This window comes from Bacillus rossius, chromosome 1 (assembly GCF_032445375.1).
Source record: "Bacillus rossius redtenbacheri isolate Brsri chromosome 1, Brsri_v3, whole genome shotgun sequence".
Lineage (NCBI taxonomy): Eukaryota > Metazoa > Arthropoda > Insecta > Phasmatodea > Bacillidae > Bacillus > Bacillus rossius.
The window spans coordinates 247,096,321-247,118,149 of record NC_086330.1 but is presented as its reverse complement, the minus strand read 5'-3'; the positions used below and the strand labels follow the sequence as shown (position 1 = coordinate 247,118,149).

Here is a 21,829-nt window from a genome sequence, read left to right as displayed (position 1 = left end):
TGATGATGTTACTGCAGTTGTACCAATTCCTGGTGTACTCTTATACACATCAATCATTCGCTGTTGTATAGAAACCTTTACTTTCTGCCGCGCCGCAGGGACATGATATTGCAAATTGCTTGCGACACTTTTCACAGCCAAACATTTTACGAGAAAGATTCTTAGCGCGTTCTCTCTTCTCGTGTCGTCAAACATTGCTGTTGTTTAAGAAAATCTTGTCGCAGTAACGGCATCGATGTTCATTGGTTGTTGTCCAAGCAACAGCCATTGAAGTCTCCATCGAGGGCGAAACGACATTCATCGTGGTTTCCTGTGCAGCCAGCACTGGTCATTAAGATGTCTTCTGCTGGCGGTACCACGACTGTTGAAGACTCCTCTAGTGTTGACGTCAGGGCTCTCGTAGTCGATGGTTTAACTTCCATCATGTTCGACGTTAAAGACGGTAAAAATGCCATCGAGTTCTCAAGAACAGAGGACTTATAAACCAGACTAGTCAAACAAGACGATCCGCACTGCACCGCGACCAGAGGCGGACTGAGGGTCCCGTAGTCTGAACCTCAATTATATACCCACGGCCTTCTGGCATAACACATGAGTCAGTATCGACTTTATTTAAAATTAATATTTATTAGGTTAATATTCAGACATCTTAAAACTCTAGAAATGAAATCACACAAAGTTAAAGTTTTACAAATTTATTAAAAAAAATACATTTTACGCTAAGGCATTAAGCATTTTCGTCAACGAAGTTTCTAAAGCTGCACCGGTCTGTGTCTACTGTGTGTATTGTGTGTTCATTCCATGTCTACTGTGTGTACTAGGTATTCATTCCGTTTTCTGTGTGTGTACTGTGTATGCATTTCATTTCCTGCTTGTACTGTGTGTTCATTTCATTTCCTGTGTGTACTGTGTGTTCATTCCGTGTCCTGTGTGTGTACTGTATGTTCAGTGTGTTCTTTTCTTTTGTTGAATGTGTGTTGTTTCGTTAAATGCGCGTAGTCATACTGTAGTAGCTCTGAATATTTACTAGTCCAAAACCTCTTTGACACCTATTACAGCGCATCATTTGGCGTAGTGGGTTTTTAGCACAATCATTCTTCTCGTGACGTCTAGCATTCCTTCTCAGGTCAAAATTATTGCTGTAGTATCTACAGTGGCGTCCTTCCGATTCAGACGCAGACAACAAACCAGGATCCATGGTAGCTTCTGTGACTATTGTTAGATGCAAATTGAGAGTTTTAAATTGGAGCAATTATTATTTTTTAATTTTTCACCGGTGAGAGTTATTTATTTCATACAAGAAAATTGTCGCAAGTAGTTCTGCTTTTCAACAATAGTTGACGCCACCTGTTGCGTAGTGGTCAATATTATTTTTTTCCTTTATGTGGGATGCGGTGTGCTCACTAACGATCGCGAAACGAGGTAGGCTTCGTTAGACACCAAGGAGAAGGAAGTTCGTCTTGCATGTTAGTGCTTCTCAGGTGTCTCAAAACATATTATTTATCTAAGTAATGGATGTTTTTTCTTTGAATTTCTACTGATAAAAAAATTTCCAGTTAGGTAATTTGGTGCCAGAAATTCACAATTTAAATGTAACTCATAAATATAATTGCATGTCTCATTAAGTAAAAAATAAATTTCATGCAGAGATCGATTTCTCAGAAATAACCAGAAGCACGTGGAGAAACCACAGGAATAACCAGAATCTTTTGGAGAAACCACAGGAATAATCAGAAGCACTCGGAGAAAACCATCATTATATTGTCAGGAATAACCAGGAGCACAGGGTGAATAAAATTGCACGTTTTCTTTAATATTAGTCAATTACAGGGAAAAAATTAAAGTAATGAAAAAATTAACTAAATAAAAGAATGAACGAAAAAACAAAAACATATTCTGCCAGCTTGTGGACTTCTCCGTTGTTAAGCAATGATAGAGTTCTAGAACAAGCCAGAATTTTTTTTGTAATTTTTTATTCATTCTTTTTTTTGTTGTTTATTTTTCCATTATTATTTTTTTTCATACTAAATTACATAACAATTTTTTATTAATACCTTAGTGTTGTTTTATTTCTCGAACCTGTCATTTTAATTTAAATTAATGATAAAGTATCGGAACAAGACGGTAAAATCAATCAGTAAATTGATGAGTGATTTATAATAAATTTTGGAATTTTTCCCGAATACCTAGGTTAATTATTACGAATTTTCAAGATGTCGGACATATAGGCTTACTGAAGGCTGGTAGACTGGAGGCCTATGCTGCTTCTAGGATTATGAACAAGATTGATTGATATTATTATTGACATATAATTAAATTTAATGCATCACCTAGGGATCAAACCAAGGACAGTAACTGATCTATTCAATCAGTATATTAACTGCAAATTTTTTAATGAATTTTGGAATTTTTACCAAATTTCTAGCTGAATTATTACACATTTCCAAGATGGCGTCCAAATTTCAAGATAGCAAGGCGCCTCAGTAATAATAAATGAATATATCACTCTATTGCACTCAAGCAGACGAAAACAAGATGGCGGACATGGTGTCATACTAGCTGGCGATGTATATACCTTGGCATTAGTGGTGGAAGGTCATTTGGTCATTGGCTTCCATGGAGGATGGATCTATTCAAATGTTTTATTTTTATTTTTGACCTCACCAGGTTCGAACCAAGGATGTAAGTGCCTGTTTTAAATAATATTTTATTAAAATTTGATTAATTTTTTTATGAATTTTAATTTTTTCCAAATTTCTAGCATAAAAATTATGGATTTTTAAGATGGCGGCCGTAACGAAAAGTGCAACAATCTATAATCCAAGATGGTGTCCATAACGAAATGTGCTACGATTTTGTCATATATGGCCAAGATGGCGGAGTAACGAAATGTGCAACTATGTTTTTAAATATTCTTTATTAAAATTTGATTAATTTAATTTTTTATGAATTTTAGAATTTTTAAATTTAAACTCGGATAATACTTTAAGATTTTCAGGATGGCGGACATGACATCACACTAGCTGTCGATATATACCTTGGTATTAGTGGTGGTAGGTCAGTCTGCCGATGGCTTCTGTGGAGTAAGGATGTGTCGATTTATTTTTTATTTTTGCCCTCACCTGGTTCGAACCGAGGATTCCATCACGTAAGTGTGTTTTTTTTAATTTCTTTATTAAAATTTATTTCTTAATTTTTTTTATAAATTTTAGAATTGTTTTCATTAAAGTCGAAAAATAAATAAAGATTTTCAAGATAGCTGCCGTAACGGAAATTGCAACAGAGACATCATTTTCCATTATGTCGTCAGAGGCTTAAAGGAGGTTGCAGATACGTATCCTTAATCCTCGATATGGACATTTCAAGCCGTTGTCATTTTTAAGGACAAAAACGGGCAATTTTATCTCAAAACGCGAATTTCTCCCGCGAAAACGGGAAATTTTTTAGGAGTTTTGAGTCATTCTGAATCATTTTTGAGTCATTTTGAGAAATTTTGTGTCCAAAAATGACGTCACAATCCAAGATGGCGTTCAGAACCAAACACCGCACCCGGAACCCAGGGCTCGGAGCAGTCGGAGCCCCATTTATACACTACTATGGGGTCAAAGATAGTTCACAATTTAACATTATGTTGGTTCATTAAAAAACGCAGCGCTATATTTTAAGTATTTTTCAAACAAATATTGGCAGGCCAACATATGTATTAAAACAAAATTAACCTGAAACATTATTAAAAACTTATTATAACACTAAGTATATGTATATCTGTTTTTATTAAACGACAAAAATTAATTTGTAAATACTGCCATCTTTTTAAAACTTGAGACTTCCATAATGATAGCACAGTGTTTAGACATTTCCGTTACAATCGACTTCAGTTTCATTCACGAAGTTACTCCTACCAAATGCCGTATACCGAGAGCTAAGATGTATAAACATCAAAAAAATATTTGATAGTTACAATGAAATAATTTTGAGTTGACATTTTGTCGCTCTCAAAAATATTAGTCAATCTCAACAAAACATATTGATAAAAACTATTTAAACAATTAATATGATGAGTTAAATAATAATTTTCCTCAGTGCAGGACATCAAAATATTTTTGAATGAATTAAATTTTTTTTAAATGCAGTGATACCTTTTCACTTTCTTTAGGTTAATACTCTCTTAAATATCAATAAAAAAATAATATTTTGTCATTATATTTCGCTCGTCACAATATCAACAGGGGTTAATAAAGGCAAAATGTAGTAGAGATGGAAAAACTAGGTTGATGTCAGGTAAATTTAACTGCTGTTAAGTTCTCAAAAGATCTACAAAATCAAAACAGTAATACGAGCTCTCCAAAACATTAATTCACACAACATCAAAATTACTTTACAGCTCAACAGAACTTCCAAAAATATTAAAATATGAATTCAAAATTATTGAGCTATCATATTGGAAAATCAACACAAATGTTTTACTTGAATCATCAGCAAAATTATTTCAAGGTAACCTTAAAAATTACAAGGGTAAACTGCAGGTAGCAACACGTAATGTACACTGCATCTTTACATAAGTAAATTGTTTCCAGAGCATAACATATGCACATTATCCCTAAAATCAAAACCTACACCAGTTTTTATAAAACAAATTTAAAATTACTCCAGTAATTTTTAAATACTCCAAAAACCCACCACATTACACCTATTCTCACAAAGGAAATATTGTAAATGAAAATAGCACACCCAATTATATTGCAAAAATATCTTCATGTAATATCTCAGTATTGACTTGCAAGTCAGCAAAAAAATATATACGTAGTACTCACAAGACCAAATCCAATAGGTTTACAGGTAAATAGGCTCTGGCAAAATGGACAATTATTTTATTAGTAAGGTGAAATCATAACAGATGTAAACAAACACCTTTGCCTAAACTTTTCTCAATTAATAATCAAGCAAAATATGTCAAGGTAACCAACTATTAATCCTTGTATCAAAATATTATTAAAGTGACAGCTATATGATATACTACATTATATATGAAATACTTTTATATAAACATCATGAGAAACAATATATGTATATAAATTATATCTTATGTTACTGTTTATTCTCTGTAAACAGTTTAAAATACTTTTACATCAAGCATGAAATCTTAAGTGTTTTATTACTTGCAAATGTTACAGACAACAACTCTCTGTAGTTAGCTTCAATGTTTCACAAAAATTAATCTGTGTTCATAGCACCAACAGCCGTAATTAAATTTTCCCCCAAAAATTAATGTAAACAAGAAAATTATTTTATGACACATCCACCTGCCTCGTATATTATATAACTTGTAGCTTACTCGCATCCTTAAACTGACCTTACATTATCTTGAAATGCTTGTATGACGACTAAGGATTCCACCCTCATATTTATCACTTGCCGGCTCAGAAATCAGGAGAGTTGCGCTAAACGTTTTAGATTTTTAACAGAATTTATATACCTAATTCAAATGAGTATAGAAATTGACGTTGTTTAAACGGATTCCGGGAATAGAAAGTAAATCACGTTGCTTTACTGCGCAAATGTGGTAAGGATGCTGATTTAGTTGTAGGCTCGTCCAACACAAGCTGTTGCTTTTCATGACCTATGACAGTACTTTAACATCATATAACCAGCAACATGTTTCCTTGTGGGCAATTAATGGCTGTGTATTAGCTAATGGCAATCTAGGATCGTCTATGTGTTCATTTGGCTTCACGTGTCCCAGATAACACGGTCACCACGGACAGACTAACACTGAACACGTCAGGGATCCTGGGGAAGGAACGCCCGTAGTTAATGCGAGGAATGATCCAGGCATTGATTGACCTGCAGTGATCTCAGTAAAGCATGGAAAACAGAAACCGGGACATATGTGTCGGGATTCGCACACAGGTCTTCCCCAATATGAGTCTAGCGATTTACCACTGCGCTATCATACTCTATTTAGGATCCTGTAGAAATCATACAGAGGTGAAAAAGCAACAACGATTCTATTACTTATAAAAACACTATTCAGATAATTGAAACATGACTTTCAGTCTTATTTACATAAAAATTCTGTATATAATTATTACACGTTTTAATTATTATTTGGAATACCTAAGCTAATCTACAACCTAACCTGTTTTTAAGTAAACTTAGAAATAGATAATTCTCCATTTCCCACAACTAGTGCCTTTAATAATGCCATGTTCATAAACACACACCTTTACTCCGTATTTCAAGCCAAAAATCTTATAAACTTAAAGTGCAATATGTTTAGACCGAAGTCATATTACTGAAATTAAATAATACTGATGGATTAGTCATATTATTTTCTTTTTTGGACAATAACCCAGCTGGAAACTAACAACTACTAGCTCATAAAATAATTCGTTTCTTTCAGGAATAAAATTCTAGCTAAGGAGGTGTAAATGATAATTATGTAATTCTTAAAAAAAACTATAGATAAACGTTGAAAACATTATCTTTACAAGATTTAAAATATTTTTTAAATGGCAGAAATATCTCCAAAAAAATGTATTTCGAAAGCTACACCAGCTAAACCTCCACACAATTTGCTGTAGACAAAAAGTACATTTTCCACGTAGATCAAATCAAGCACTTTTTGGATAAATTTTAAACAAAGACTAATTTTAAGTAAGTTTGAGCTTAGTATATCAGAGAAATACCGCCATATTAAGGAAATGGTGCTAAAAGTCAAGGTAACTCTTTGAGACCTAGCGAGGCCTTCCTTCTCGTTGGTCCGTTTGAGAGTCTAATCGCATCTAAAATAATAATAAAATTAAACTATTGTTATGTAAAACACATGGCTAAATCTGGTCTTAAGAGGCGTAACTATTTGGAACATTAATTATTTTTAATGGAAAATTAACTCTCGCTGGTGGTTTATTTATTATACAATTAAAGTATATCTTTCAATTTAAAAATCTCAGCATGCATCTGGTATTAGTCGCAGAAGCTGACATGGATTCCAGTTAATTGTCTGCACTGGTAAAGTTACTGCAGCAAGGAGTTATGCTTCAGAAAAAAATGCTAATCGCCGTGAGAGGATAGAGTGTATTTTGGGTACTCACCAAAAATAATTTATGTGCAACCAGTGCCAGACATCATTTAATCAAAGTATTTATTATATTGAATAAAACAGCACCAGATCAGTACAACCAAGCTCACTAATTATAACGAGAATGAGTCTACAACATTAAGATAGTGACTTTATGATCTCGAAGAAAATACTTACTAAAAATAACCACATTATCACAGATCTCACAAATGATTTTGAAATTGAAAGCTAACTAAAAAAGTAACATTTTGGTGGGAAATAAAACAAATAATAAAACCAAATTTTAGTCTCCTCCATAAAATTGAGAAAAATACAGAAGCACCTGAAAGCTGACAAGATCGAAGACTGCGATGGTGCTTTGACCCCAAAACAAAGGAAACTATGTGTTAAAATAAATTATCTTGACAGTGTTTATGTAAATGACTATCTCTTGGATTATGTCAATTTTATTGACTATGAGGCTGGTATTAAAACAGAAGACTTTAGTAATCTTAAAAATAAAATAACAAACATGTCAGGAAAATAGCCGTAGCAAAATAGATTCATTATTCATCGTGGAAAAATCCTAAAATATTGATCGCCAGGTTAAAACTTCTATTTGTTTCGCATAATGCTAAAAATTTATCTTTCACTAAATAAACATGGATTATTATTCTTAATGAACATGGAGGTGCGGGATACACATAATAAATGACATATATTCATATGTATGCATCTTTTAAATCCAGTCATTTGAAACAGTGTAGATTTATTACAATTGTAGGTGCTTGAAGAAATTTTAGATTAAACTTGGCCAAAATATATTTCGAAAAATAAACTGTAAAAAAAATCCAATTGGTTGTTGTTTTGATTAACGTATTATAACAGTCGCTGCGAGTAGATAAGTGGAAGCCAGATGGTAGAGACCCCACTTCGATTGTGGCTCTGGTAGGGGAACCTGATGGCAGCGACGTCGACGACGACTGTGGACATTCCGATGGAATACATACCATCAAAACGAATATCTCGATAGTGGCGACGCCGAAGATAGTGGAGATTCCGTTGTAAAGTGTACCACCACTACCGACAACACTAGAGGCGTCTTTAATACATGCAGTGCCATCAGCTAAGGAAACATCTATCTCGCCTGCATCATAAAATGGTTTGTCTATGGTAAACTTATCGTCAATGACTACTGGAGGTTCAGCAGTATCTTCTGAGCGTCGACGCCACCACTGTGGAAAAATGTTCTCACCAATATTAAAATGTCGCAAGCAACTTGCAAGAAATTATGAGGTGAAAATATATTTGAAGACATGCAATGGTCCTGCTGTACGGCAGATAGAAGTAAAGGTTTTGCTACATCAGCGATGCATTGATACACTTAAGAGTACATCAGGAATCGGTACTATAGCAGTTACATGAGCATCTGGTTCGGGTCTGAAAGGTTCGTCTTCATCGACTAGACATCCTTGCCGTTACTCTGATATTTCGTTTACATTTTCTCATGATGCATGAAGACATGAGAGGAGTAAATTCCCGAAGAATCCTTTTCGAATGAAGTTTCTCTGTGAAAAGTGCCATTTATTGTTTACTTGTATTGACAGTTTGAGAATAAATGCAACCAACTATAAAGATGAAGTTCGTTTGCCTACTGTGGAACTATCTGTGGACATTTCGACTACTCATTTAAGGTTGAAAACTCGTATGTGCCACATATGTGCAGTAGCAAAAGGTTAGATTCATGTCCAGGCATCAACGCAATCCGTTGCTGCACATATGTTTGTGTGCTTGGGCGCATACAAGTTTTCAACCTTAACTGAGAAGTCGATATGTCCACAGATTTCTGAGCCATCAAGTGATAGATCTGAGGGTGGAATCCTTATGTCATCATACAAACATTTCTTGATAATGTAAGAAGGCCACATTAAGGATGAGAGTAAGTTGCAAGTAAGATGGACTAAATGGAGGAAGTTGAAAATAAATAATGAGAAGAACATACATGTGTTACAGGACCTGGAGAAATAGCGGCACTTATTGCAGAATTAGGGCAGAAGTTACCGAATGCAGGGTTGTGCTCGTAAATATGTTATTCTGTGTTGCTGGAGCCGGACCTCCACGGAGCGCCGTGCACGGCTGCAGTGATGGTCCTGCTGCCGCTCTGACTGGAGGCCCGCGCCAACACTTTATTATCCATAGGCCAAATGGTACGGAACCCTGCACGCACGCCCCTCCTTGCTGTTTGCCTGCCTTGTTTTATTCAGTCGAGAAGCGTTTTATTACGAACCGCTATAACTCTCTATTTGTAGTTCCTTATTGAATCCCCTGCCTACCGCCCACGGAGCTGAATTTCCAAACGTGTTTTATTGCATCGCTCGCCGGCCGGGGGCAGGGGGAAATAAGAAACATGATAATGTAGCATGCAGGAGCAAATATTTAAGGAGAGATATAAGGAGAGGGGTTGTGATCCCTCCTTCCCAACTTTCTTCCTTTCCTTCCCCCAGCGCATTTGTTCTTCCAGCTCTTTGAGGGAGCGCAACGCTGAGGCATGATGTGTTCTTCCGCTAAGTCAACCGTCCGGGCGTGCGTACGAGTATATTTGATATAAAATACAGGAAATCAAAATTCAGAGTGCAGGACTTATGTTAATGAGAACAATGTTATTTTTCTAAACTATTCCAAAAGATAAATTCAGAGCCTTGATAAGAATAAATATGTTTCCCTCACAAATATGTATTTTAAAGCATTGCTAGTGGACAATATTTAGTATGTATTACGAATGTAAGTCTAATGTTGAGCTCTAGAGTTAAATATGTATATTTATGGAAATATTTTTACGCTGGTAAAATTTAGAACATGCTAAACAAGGAAAAAATCATTTGGTTTTCAAGTCTTGTTTGGTCATACATGGGCCAGTGAACAAAAAAACCTTATATTTTATAAACGATGTGCATGTAGGCCTACTTATCGACACGCTTTACAAAAAAAAAATTATTTAACGTGGTTTATAAGCGCTCGGGCTCACTGGCAAGTTAAAGCGATTTCACGCTTGAAAATTAAGAATTCGTCAACTACTACAACACGGATGTGCGTGATCACTAGACATAAGAAATCCGTCCGGAGGTGATTTCAATTCCATATTAAGTTAATTTGCAGTTTATAGTGGCAAACTGTTACAAAGGCTTATATACCGAAGTAAATACAGTTAATGTATTGTCCTAGCTTATTATTATTTTTATATTTTGTTGCCCTTTTATTTTAAAAAATATATAAAATATATTATTAACCTATATATATATATATTTCATTAATTTTATAAAGTAGATAAAATTATACTATTTCGAGTACAATATAATTGATAATGTACTAAATTTCTACATACATTTTTGGTTTCACACACACTAATGATAAAATTCCGGAATTAATATTCTATATGATAGGAACCTTTAATAAAAATTTCAAACCTTCCTTCCACTACAACCCCGACCAAACATTACGATCCTTGCCTGATTCGGAATATTTCCCAATGAATGGGCAATATATAAAGTGAATAAGTACAATAAAACAAAGGGAATAAGTAATCATAATTTAAAAAAAACTTATAATGGCAGTAATATTTTGTTTTATATGCTCTAAATTTGGGGTATTTTAATGATATTCAATTATTTTCCCAGAGTAGAAACCAAAACTGTCATGGGAATTGAATGTTTTCCTCAACACGGGACTGAAATATATTATTCAATACTCTAAATTAACACAACTAAATATAAAGTAAATTTAATCATCTTACTGAATATTCCAAATATATCACCTGTTAATGGTGAGCGAAGTAAGCAGTACAGAAATTTTAAGTAGCTATTGTGAGTTATAATGCTCGTTACCATTGTCTCCCAAACCGTTAGTTTATTCTTTGTATCTTTTGCAGAGATAGCTTTTCAATTGCTTCGGATGTTTAAAATGTGTAGTAGTATTTGCTACCAGCGTTTGAATTTTTACATAATGTCCTTTACAAAACATCTAATGTTTTCTAATATATATATTTATTATTAGCTGGCTTTCCACATTTAGCTATATAATTTACAATTTCTTCAATTGCTACCTGGCACGTACAAAAATAAGGTTTTTGAGTTGTGTAAAAAATTTATATATTTTCGTCTGTATTTATTAGCAGTAACTGAAATAAGGTTTTAATTGTTACCACTAAATAAATAAAATATTACTACTTAATGTAGTACTTAAAATCACCTAGTTTGCGAAAATAATACATAATCAAATACCTGATAAAATCAATGAAACAACTGTACAGTTATTAATATAAAATATCAGGTATTGTAATGTTAGTTTTAAATCTTTTGGCGCGTGTGTCACCTAATTCATCTTATGAGCTAATAAAAATACACCCTAATGTTTTAGAAATTATTTCTTAAAAAATTTACTATCCATTATAGTGAATAAGACCAAAGTGTTCTCAATGCAAAAAAGTTGCTGATGGACTAATGCTAGTGTTCTTGGAAAACAAAACGGTTTAATTCCTAGACAACTCTTTAGAGTTAAATTAGTGTTACCAATTGATATATTAATGACTAATATTTGTTTATTCTTCAACCCATGGAACCCGATTTGTACCCGGATAAAACAGTACAAAAATTTAGTTAATGAGTTGGTCACTAGAACTGAAGTTACAGTTATAAGACGCAGAAAGCGAAAGGAAATGGCCAAATAGCACAGCGCATGTATGGACAACGCTACCCGAATCGGCGGTGCCCCTTCATGAGACACTTGTGTTTTCAACCCATGTTTTATGTTAGCAATGACTGGTATTTGTATGCCTGACCAACCGTAAGAGTTTGACTGGGTACTTTTCAATCACACACACATATATATATATATATATATATATATATATATATATATATATATATATACAGGGCTCGATTTTAGCACCTGTCCGCCTGCCTGGGACAGGCAAAATCTCGTCCGGGCAGGCAAAATAAAAAAGGCCACTGTCCGGTGGACAGGTGCAACTTGTGACGCCGAGGTTATTCGCACGCACTAATGCAGCAGAGGTGATTAATAACATTTATGCGACCGCAAATAAAACGTCTTTGACAATATCTATAATCTATAAATAAACAATAATGGCTGAAAGTGAGTTTGATCCAGCACCAGCAATAAATCTCTGGTATCATAATGTTCAGAGAAAACGTCGACCCTTTCAGCCTCCTTATCGAAGATGTTCAAGACAGAATCAGCCAAGTAATTCGTGCAGTGACTCAGACAGTGACTCGTCTGAAAATGATAATTAAATAAGGATGTTAAGTGTGTGATAAAAATAGGTTCAAAATATAGCAAAAATCCTTTTTTCTCACTTTTTCAGCGACTTTGAAATTTTTTTTATTTGGGTAAAACAGCGGACAGGCAAATTGGATGGCGGACAGGCAAATTTTCGATTACACCTGTCCGTTGGGCAGGTTAAAATATTCCTTCAAATCTAGCCCTGTATATATATATGACATAGAATTTTACATCTTTAAATGTATGGAGTCATAAAACATATTCTTCTACTTTGTTTAACATAATGTAAACTAAATGAAATATATTTTCCATTTGAGAATGTATAACCTTGTATAATAAATTTATGTAATAACTTTAGCTCTTTTTTCTGTTTTTATTTAAATCTAGTAATTTTTATACATATGTAATAATTATGTTTAACGATATTATTTGTATAATAATAGGAATGATTTGTGTGGAACACAGACTGTAGTGTGCTTTATGACGTTTTTACAGGCAGCTGATGGACAATCAGATCCACACCATAGAGAGAGGCGCGTTCCAGGATCTCTCATCGTTGGAGAGGCTGTGAGTACTGGCCTTGTTCTAGCTCGTGGTGTTCGTTAATGGTCAGCTTGCATGAACCTATCTTTCCACATTAAGTAGGCGATAACACCTGTCCATTGTGAATTTCTGTGCGACATCCGAATTGCTTTTCTCAAACATTCTCATTCATTAAACAATTCTAGTGTTCTTTGAAAAAAAGATTTTATTTCTAGATAACATTTTGAATTTAAATTAGTGTCCCCAATCGACACATTAAGACTAATATTCTTCAACCCATGGAACCGAATTTTTACACGGATAAAACAGTACAAAAATTATTTGTTTATGAGTTGGTCACAAGAACTATAGTGATCCCAAAGAAGAAGTGTACGTTGTGTTGGAATTATTGGTGATTAACGTGCAAGCTGACGTAACCGTCAAGATTGTTTGTCATGATGTATGGAGGTGGCGCAGATTGTTTACATTATAAAAAATGTATCACTTTACGTCCTACTTTCCATTTAAATGTTTAATATCTTAAAGAATGAATTCCAACAAAATACAACTTAACTTTATATAATTTTAACCAAATAATATAATTTTTTTAAAATTTATCTTTTATGAACAGACGCAGTTGACGATGTGTACACATGCACATTTGGACCATGGAGATAGGAATCGTTAGGAGACGGCATGCTGTACCTTAGCAGCAGTCACTTTTTTTTACCTCACCATCACCATATTGTCATGCCCAGAATATTGCGAAACTGATGCTTGGCCACATCTGATAATGGTTAGTAAATGTGAATTAGAATCGCCGTAGTTAAACAGTCGCTTCCATCAAATGCAGTCGTTTAAAACTGTTTCCACAATGCAAACACTACGCTTCGGTTCCCGTGCAGACGTGCAGACGTGCAGACGTGTTGGCGAGTCGTGTGCCAGTGCGAGAGGACAGGCACCGGTCCGCCAGGCACGCGGCAGCGCGGCTCGGAGCAGCTCCTGGCCAGGGGCTGATGGATGCGTGGCCCTCGGGAGCTGGAAGGTGGCGATTGATGTGACGGGCGGGATCGACTATATGAAGCCATGTTATCCAGGCTGCAGTCGATAGGCGATGCGTATCGACACGACCGCTCGGGCTGGGAGGTAGCACAGGGGAGGGGGTGGCACCAATCACCCGGCTGCTGTCTCGCGGCCGCACTGGCTCGCCGTCCATCACCGGCTCGAGGGAGGCCGGCAGATCCCGCGCCTCGCCCGCAGTGCCACGCTCCTGGCGGGCTGAACACGCACCACGCTCCTCTGGCGGGCTGAACACGCACCACGGTCCTCTGGCGGGCTGAACACGCACCACGCTCCTCTGGCGGGCTGAACACGCACCACGCTCCTCTGGCGGGCTGAACACGCACCACGGTCCTCTGGCGGGCTGAACACGCACCACGCTCCTCTGGCGGGCTGAACACGCACCACGCTCCTCTGGCGGGCTGAACACGCACCACGCTCCTCTGGCGGGCTGAACACGCACCACGGTCCTCTGGCGGGCTGAACACGCACCACGCTCCTCTGGCGGGCTGAACACGCACCACGCTCCTCTGGCGGGCTGAACACGCACCACGGTCCTCTGGCGGGCTGAACACGCACCACGGTCCTCTGGCGGGCTGAACACGCACCACGGTCCTCTGGCGGGCTGAACACGCACCACGCTCCTCTGGCGGGCTGAACACGCACCACGGTCCTCTGGCAGGCTGAACACGCACCACGCTCCTCTGGCGGGCTGAACACGCACCACGCTCCTCTGGCGGGCTGAACACGCACCACGCTCCTCTGGCGGGCTGAACACGCACCACGGTCCTCTGGCGGGCTGAACACGCACCATGCTCCTCTGGCGGGCTGAACACGCACCACGCTCCTCTGGCGGGCTGAACACGCACCACGGTCCTCTGGCGGGCTGAACACGCACCACGCTCCTTTGGCGGGCTGAACACGCACCACGCTCCTCTGGCGGGCTGAACACGCACCACGCTCCTCTGGCGGGCTGAACACGCACCACGCTCCTCTGGCGGGCTGAACACGCACCACGCTCCTCTGGCGGGCTGAACACGCACCACGCTCCTCTGGCGGGCTGAACACGCACCACGCTCCTCTGGCGGGCTGAACACGCACCACGCTCCTCATGGCGGCCTACATGTTACATCAAATGTGTTGTAGACGTTCAGCAGTTTACTTTTTATGAAGAAACTGTTTGACGTGCGCAAATTTGTTATATAAATAACATATATTAAAATACATTCTATGTCCCTGTGGTGTCTGCATCGATCAATAATACATATGTCATAATAATATTGCATGCTGAAAACGGCAAAATAACGTATTTTAAGATGCAGACAGAACTCGTGGTTTTAAATATTTTTAAAGAAAACAACCCCCGGAACATGTATCATTCTTTTGTCATCCATCGCATGTATAGTTTTCACCATGTCACAGCATTTAATTTCGAGAAATTTGTGATCTCCTATCGCATGTTTTGTGTGAATGTGCTGACCAGCTTGTGGCGCCTTCGAGACCCCGCCAGCGCGCGAGAGAACAACCTCTCACGCTACTAATTAAGAGGGGTGGGGGGCTGTTTCTTGGCGTCCTCTTTAGTTCCCTTCGCGATCTGGGTTGTTTGTGTGCGCGAGCCCCGGTGGGGTTCGTCTGACGGAGGAGCGGTCTGCCCTGTCAGTGCAGGCTCAGTACTACAGCTGATTTCACTGCCATGAAAATGCCACATGATCCAAGGCGGGGAAAGATAGCTAGGCTAAGGCTCAGTGCGCGTCGGAAGAAAAACAATCTGAGCAAACGAAGAAAACGCATTACAGTAGCAAACAAGTAAGTACCTATTAATTATTTACGAAGTTTACAAATTGTGAGTTCGGTAATATGTCATATAGTACATCGCCTTTTTCCTCAAAGTTAACAGAAATCTTTAAGCACACATTAGTAAGTGGCTAATTAACACACATTCGTGTGCGAAATTTCTGAAACGGAATTCGTTGTGTTAATATATCCTGAAATGTCTGTTTATGAAATAAAAATTCATCATACATACATACTTTACAATATTAAACCACACCTTCTTGTTAATAATATACGAAAAATTGCGACATTTTAAGTATCCATACTTTTCTCCATGACATAGATTTACTGTTGACATAGGCCTACTAACCCAAAAATTACCCCTTAAATAAAGCCATAGTTGAATTATTATATAGTAAAATTAATACATATAAAAATTACAATGACGTTATAAAGGAAATTTAATATTTGTGTTGTTATTATTATTAAGAAATAATTAATTAAGAGCAGGTAGTGTCATAATTTATTACATGATTTTCAGGATAGTATTTTTGAAGCAAGATGATACCCAGGAAAAAACATATTACCTGCTGGAAATGCACAAGACACTGTTTCAGGATCAGATGCTAGGAATTTTCCCCAAACAACATCCCAGAAATCACCAAGTGGGTAAGGAAAGACAAATTCACGTGTAAATATGTTTTTTTTTGTGATGGCAAAACTTTGCTAGTTTTAACAAAAATATAACTAAAAACGTTTAGCCAGCACGAAAACAACTTTTCAGTGCAATATTATTATTGAATTTGTCCCTTAGTAATGGCATCGGTACTTTGTTTTATTTGCCAAACTACTCTCTGGCTGTCATGTAAGATTTCAATTTAATTTTTAGTACACGTATAATCAAAAAACACGATATTAAAACTATCTTAGGATAGGGTGTTTAATATTCTGCCGCTTTCATGTAAATTATGGCTTAGAATTTACAATTAGGTAGCAGACCTTAAAAAAAAAATAGGCTCATCGGTTTGAACGAAAACTGTTAATTCATCGCTCGTGCTCACTGAGAAGCCAACTTAACCCAGGAAATGAAGGTTTGATGTCGGCAATTATTCCGGGAAAGCTGAATTATTTTTTTCATTTATGAACACTTCAAGAGGTACAGTTTGCCAGAACTTCCCACCAGTTTCCCCCTCTTTTTTTTATCCTCCCATAACCCTTTGAAAGATAACATTTTCTGACACTTATGAAATTACCTACTCATATCTCCAAAACATTCACCGCACCTTTTATTTTATTTTAAAAAATCACTTTAACATACATTTTTACATAGATTTAACTGTTACCCCGTGATTAAAAAACAACATTACATTAAAGGTAATTTTTTTAAAGATTATTCTATAGTGTTATTCATTGCTGTAAAACCACATTATGAAAAAATTAATATACAAAATATACACTATATGAATAAATATATTTTGCTAACGCAACTGCCACAAATGAAACGATAGTTCGCTACCTGTTAATTGACATTATGCTGTAAAACCATAGTAATAAACGTTTTGCACATTCTTGCAGGAATTACATTACTTGCAATACAGTTTACCTTAGTGTAATGAATCATCGGAGCTTAGCCATAGGCAACATTAACTAACTGTCTTCGGGTTTAGCCACATATGGCAAAAATAATATTGTATACCTGTGATCTCTCTCATTTGTCATTCAGGGAGTAATCTAACGCAACACTGTTACGCGAGTAAGATTTTGTTATAACTCAGAGAGTACATTTTCCTGATTTCACGCCGCGTTCATCTATCTACCTTGTCTCAACATGAATGAATATGAATAGGCATACTTTAGTGTAAGTTACTTTGACGAGAGCGGTACAATAATAAGGAATAACTGCTATAACCAATATTATGTAGACATATGTACTGGGGAACACACTATTTAAATGCTATTAGAAAACAATTCGATTATCAAGTCCCACTACACCGCGCAAAGAAAACCTACATGTGTTACTTTTGTGACAATAAGATAACTTATCTGAATATAGTTGCACGTAAAATACACCTACAATGAAATGTGTGCGCACATCCCGTAGTAGGTACCCTAAACACATATTACATAGAAAATAGTGTTAAGATGACAATAAAGGAGATGATTTTAACTGTATACAATTAACATTTGCCTTATTTATTTACAAGGGAAGCTCTGAATACTTTTCTGATGAGCTCAGCATGTGCCACTTTTATCTTCACAATCCTAAGAATAAAAACATTATGTAATGCTCCACCCTCCATAGGCATGCCATCATTTACTACTTTAATACATTCGTGACACTGACCATTACCACAAAAAAAAATAACAAATACAATTTAAAAACGAATAAACTTTTAGTAGCGAAAATCTCCACAGGCAAGACTAATTCTAACCAACTGCAGACATAAATACACAATATATGTAAAACATAATTAAAACATAGTAATAAATAAAAAAGCAAACATTTCAGCACTTCCCTTCGGTATTTTATCGGGTAAATTGGGGGGGGAGGGGGGGGGAGGTGAACAGAAAAACTAACTACACAGTTCACAACGCACATAGCATACAGCACGTCATATTGTGCATGAGTACTGTATAATCTAGTGAATAAACGACTCGTATACCTTTCACTCAAAGTTACAAGATACTTAATTTACATCGTTTCGAGTAACATTGTTTTTAGTAACCAGGTGAAATATTTTCACTGTAGCTTAAATCATATTTAAATTTTAAATTTTAATTTCTTGTACAGCGAGTTTTATAGAAATACACATTATGTTGTAAATATTTATTATAACGTCTTGTTCATCTGAAATATCAGACATAAATTGGCGGTCAGATTTTTCAAATGATATTACATCATTACCACCAACCCCAAATAAAGATTCGGCTCCCTATAGAGGTGTTTCAGAAGCTGTGGAGATGGGGACTGGGGAACCTTATTGCGCAGCCAATGACTCAATGGATATATCAGAAACTGAACTACATGGTCGCAGAATATTCGATGTGAATGGCCTGTTTTCGCAAATTTCAAAAATAAGCCAACATATCAAAATAGTAGTATGTAAATGGGGCGCCGGGGACAGGCCTCAGGCGGTGGTGCTGTGGTGCCGACCGCCATCTTGGATTTGTGACGTCACGACGGCAAAAATTCCTCAAAATTCCTCAAAAATGACTCAAAATGACTCAAAATTTCCCGTTTTCGAGGGAAAAATTCCCGTTTAGAGGAAAAATTAGGATTTCAAAAAACCACAAATGTCTTTTGCCTTAGAAAGAACACAAATTCCTAAAATAGGCTTAAGCATCCTTAACTCAAGCCTCAGTTAAGCCATTTCTAGGAATAAGGATACCATGACCTTTGACCTTGACCCCGGCGGCCATCTTGGATCCGCCATTTTGGATGGCGTCATTGTGTTCTCGAAAATTTCGGTGGCGTGTTTTCCGCCATATTGGATGATGACGTCACCGTTGCAGTTTCCGTTACGGTCGCCATCTTTAACTTTTTTATATATTATCCGATTTTAATGAAAAAAATTCCAAAATTCATCAAAAAATTAACGTATTTGAATTCTGTTTGATTATATCGATGTACGTCCTTGGTTCGATTCCCGACGAGAGTAAACAGTCGATCCTTCCTCCATGAAAGCTACCTAGACTGATCTATCACCACCAATACCAAGGTATATATCGTCAACTGGTATGACATCATGTCCGACATCTTGTCTTCATCCACTGGAGACCACCATCTTGTTTTCGTCTGCTAGAGTGTGCCGATATCATGTAGTATAATTATCTGGTCACCACACCTTTGGCCTTGACCTTGAACTTTGACCTTGACCTTGAACTTTGACCTTGACCTTGACCTTGAAATTTGACCTTGACCTTGACCTTGAAATTTGACCTTGACCTTGAACTTTGACCTTGACCTTGAAATTTTACCTTGACCTTGAACTTTGACCTTGACCTTGAAATTTGACCTTCACCTTGAAATTTGACCTTCACCTTGAAAATTGACCTTGACCTTGAATTTTTTTTTGTCCTTGAAATTTGACTTTGTCCTTGTCGAACATAATGGATCCGACATTTTATGTTCACTACATGCTACCAGGAGCGACCACCTGCTGGAGTACGCCATATTGTGTGTGTACTTGTATTATAGAGTACATTTCCATCTGTATAATTTTATTCTAACCCGCTACAGTGCAGTAATCATTTATTATGGAGGTGTCCCCCGCCATCTTGAAATTTGGCCGCCATCTTGAAATCATGTAATAATGTAGCTAGAAAAGCGGGAAAAAATCCAAAATTCATTAAATAAATTAGTAATCCATATAATGATTGATTGGATCGACTTAAGTGTTGTCAGAGGCGTTGCCAACGGGATCTGCACCTTCTCCGTCGTAGCTGTCGTAAAGGTTCCCGTAGACGATGGTACAACCTCCGAGTTCGACGTTAAAGTCGGTAAAGATGCCATCGAAGTCTCAAGAACAGGCAATTACGCGATTTATGCACCAGATTAAACAAACTAGGTGATCCTTACACCGCCGACGTCAGTAACAAACTGAGCATCCTGCTGTCTAGGACTCGCTTATATACATTAACCGGTTTGAATAATACGCTAGTCAAATCAAGAACCATTTACAATAATACTAGAGTCAAAACAACATTAAATATAGAAGCACCGACAACGAAAAGGCAGAACATTTGGAAGCACCGACTACGAAAAGGCAGCACTTTTGACAGCACCGACAACGAAAAGACAGCACATTTGGCAGCACCGACAAAGAAAAGGCAGCACATTTGGGAGCACCGACAACGAAAAGGCAGCACTTTTGACAGCACCGAGAACGAAAAGACAGCACATTTGGAAGCACCGACTAAGAAAAGGAAGCACATTTGGCAGCACCGACAAAGAAAAGGCAGCACATTTGGGAGCACCGACAACGAAAAGGCAGCACATTTGGAAGCACCGACAACGAAAAGGCAGCACATTTGGAAGCACCGACAACGAAAAGGCAGCACATTTTGGAAGCACCGACAACGAAAAGGCAGCACATTTGGAAGCACCGACAACGAAAAGGCAGCACATTTGGGAGCACCGACAACGAAAAGGCAGCACATTTGGAAGCACCGACAACGAAAAGGCAGCACATTTCGAAGCACCGACAACGAAAAGGCAGCACATTTTGGAAGCACCGACAACGAAAAGGCAGCACATTTGGAAGCACCGACAACGAAAAGGCAGCACATTTTGGAAGCACCGACAACGAAAAGGCAGCACATTTGGAAGCACCGACAACGAAAAGGCAGCACATTTGGAAGCACCGACTACGAAAAGGCAGCACATTTGGAAGCACCGACAACGAAAAGGCAGCACATTTGGAAGCACCGCGAACGAAAAAGGCAGCACATTTTGGAAGCACCATCGAATAAGGAAGCACATTTGAAAGCACCGACAACGAAAAGGCAGCACATTTTGGAAGCACCATCGAATAAGGAAGCACATTTGAAAGCACTGACAACGAAAAGGCAGCACATTTGGAAGCACCGACTACGAAAAAGGCAGCACATTTGGGAGCACCGACAACGAAAAGGCAGCACATTTGAAAGCACCGACAACGAAAAGGCAGCACATTTGGAAGCACCGACAACGAAAAGGCAGCACATTTGGAAGCACCGACAACGAAAAGGCAGCACATTTGGAAGCACCGACAACGAAAAGGCAGCACATTTGGAAGCACCGACAACGAAAAGGCAGCACATTTGGAAGCACCGACAACGAAAAGGCAGCACATTTGGAAGCACCGACAACGAAAAGGCAGCACATTTGGAAGCACCGACAACGAAAAGGCAGCACATTTGGAAGCACCGCGAACGAAAAAGGCAGCACATTTTGGAAGCACCATCGAATAAGGAAGCACATTTGAAAGCTCCATCAAAAAAAAAGGCAAAACAGAAGCACAATTTGCGAGATCTAAGTCTTAATTAGAAATCAGAATACAAGAAATAAAAACAATACATTTTTATAATTTAAATTATTTATTTCTTTACATTATACAAAAGCAAGTAAAACAAGCCATT

At 37.5% G+C, this 21,829-nt stretch overlaps 1 protein-coding gene across 4 annotated transcripts in view; it reads left to right on the top strand.

Annotated features, from left to right (window-relative positions):
- The window catches only part of LOC134527439 (protein slit), a 1,108,315-nt gene that overhangs the window by 536,368 nt on the left and 550,118 nt on the right, over positions 1 to 21,829 (top strand). For all 4 annotated transcript variants that reach the window (XM_063360124.1, XM_063360123.1, XM_063360122.1 and 1 more), the window contains exon 3: positions 12,851 to 12,922. In XM_063360124.1, coding sequence (XP_063216194.1) covers positions 12,851 to 12,922 — 72 coding nt within the window. The remainder of the gene's footprint in view (positions 1 to 12,850; positions 12,923 to 21,829) is intronic.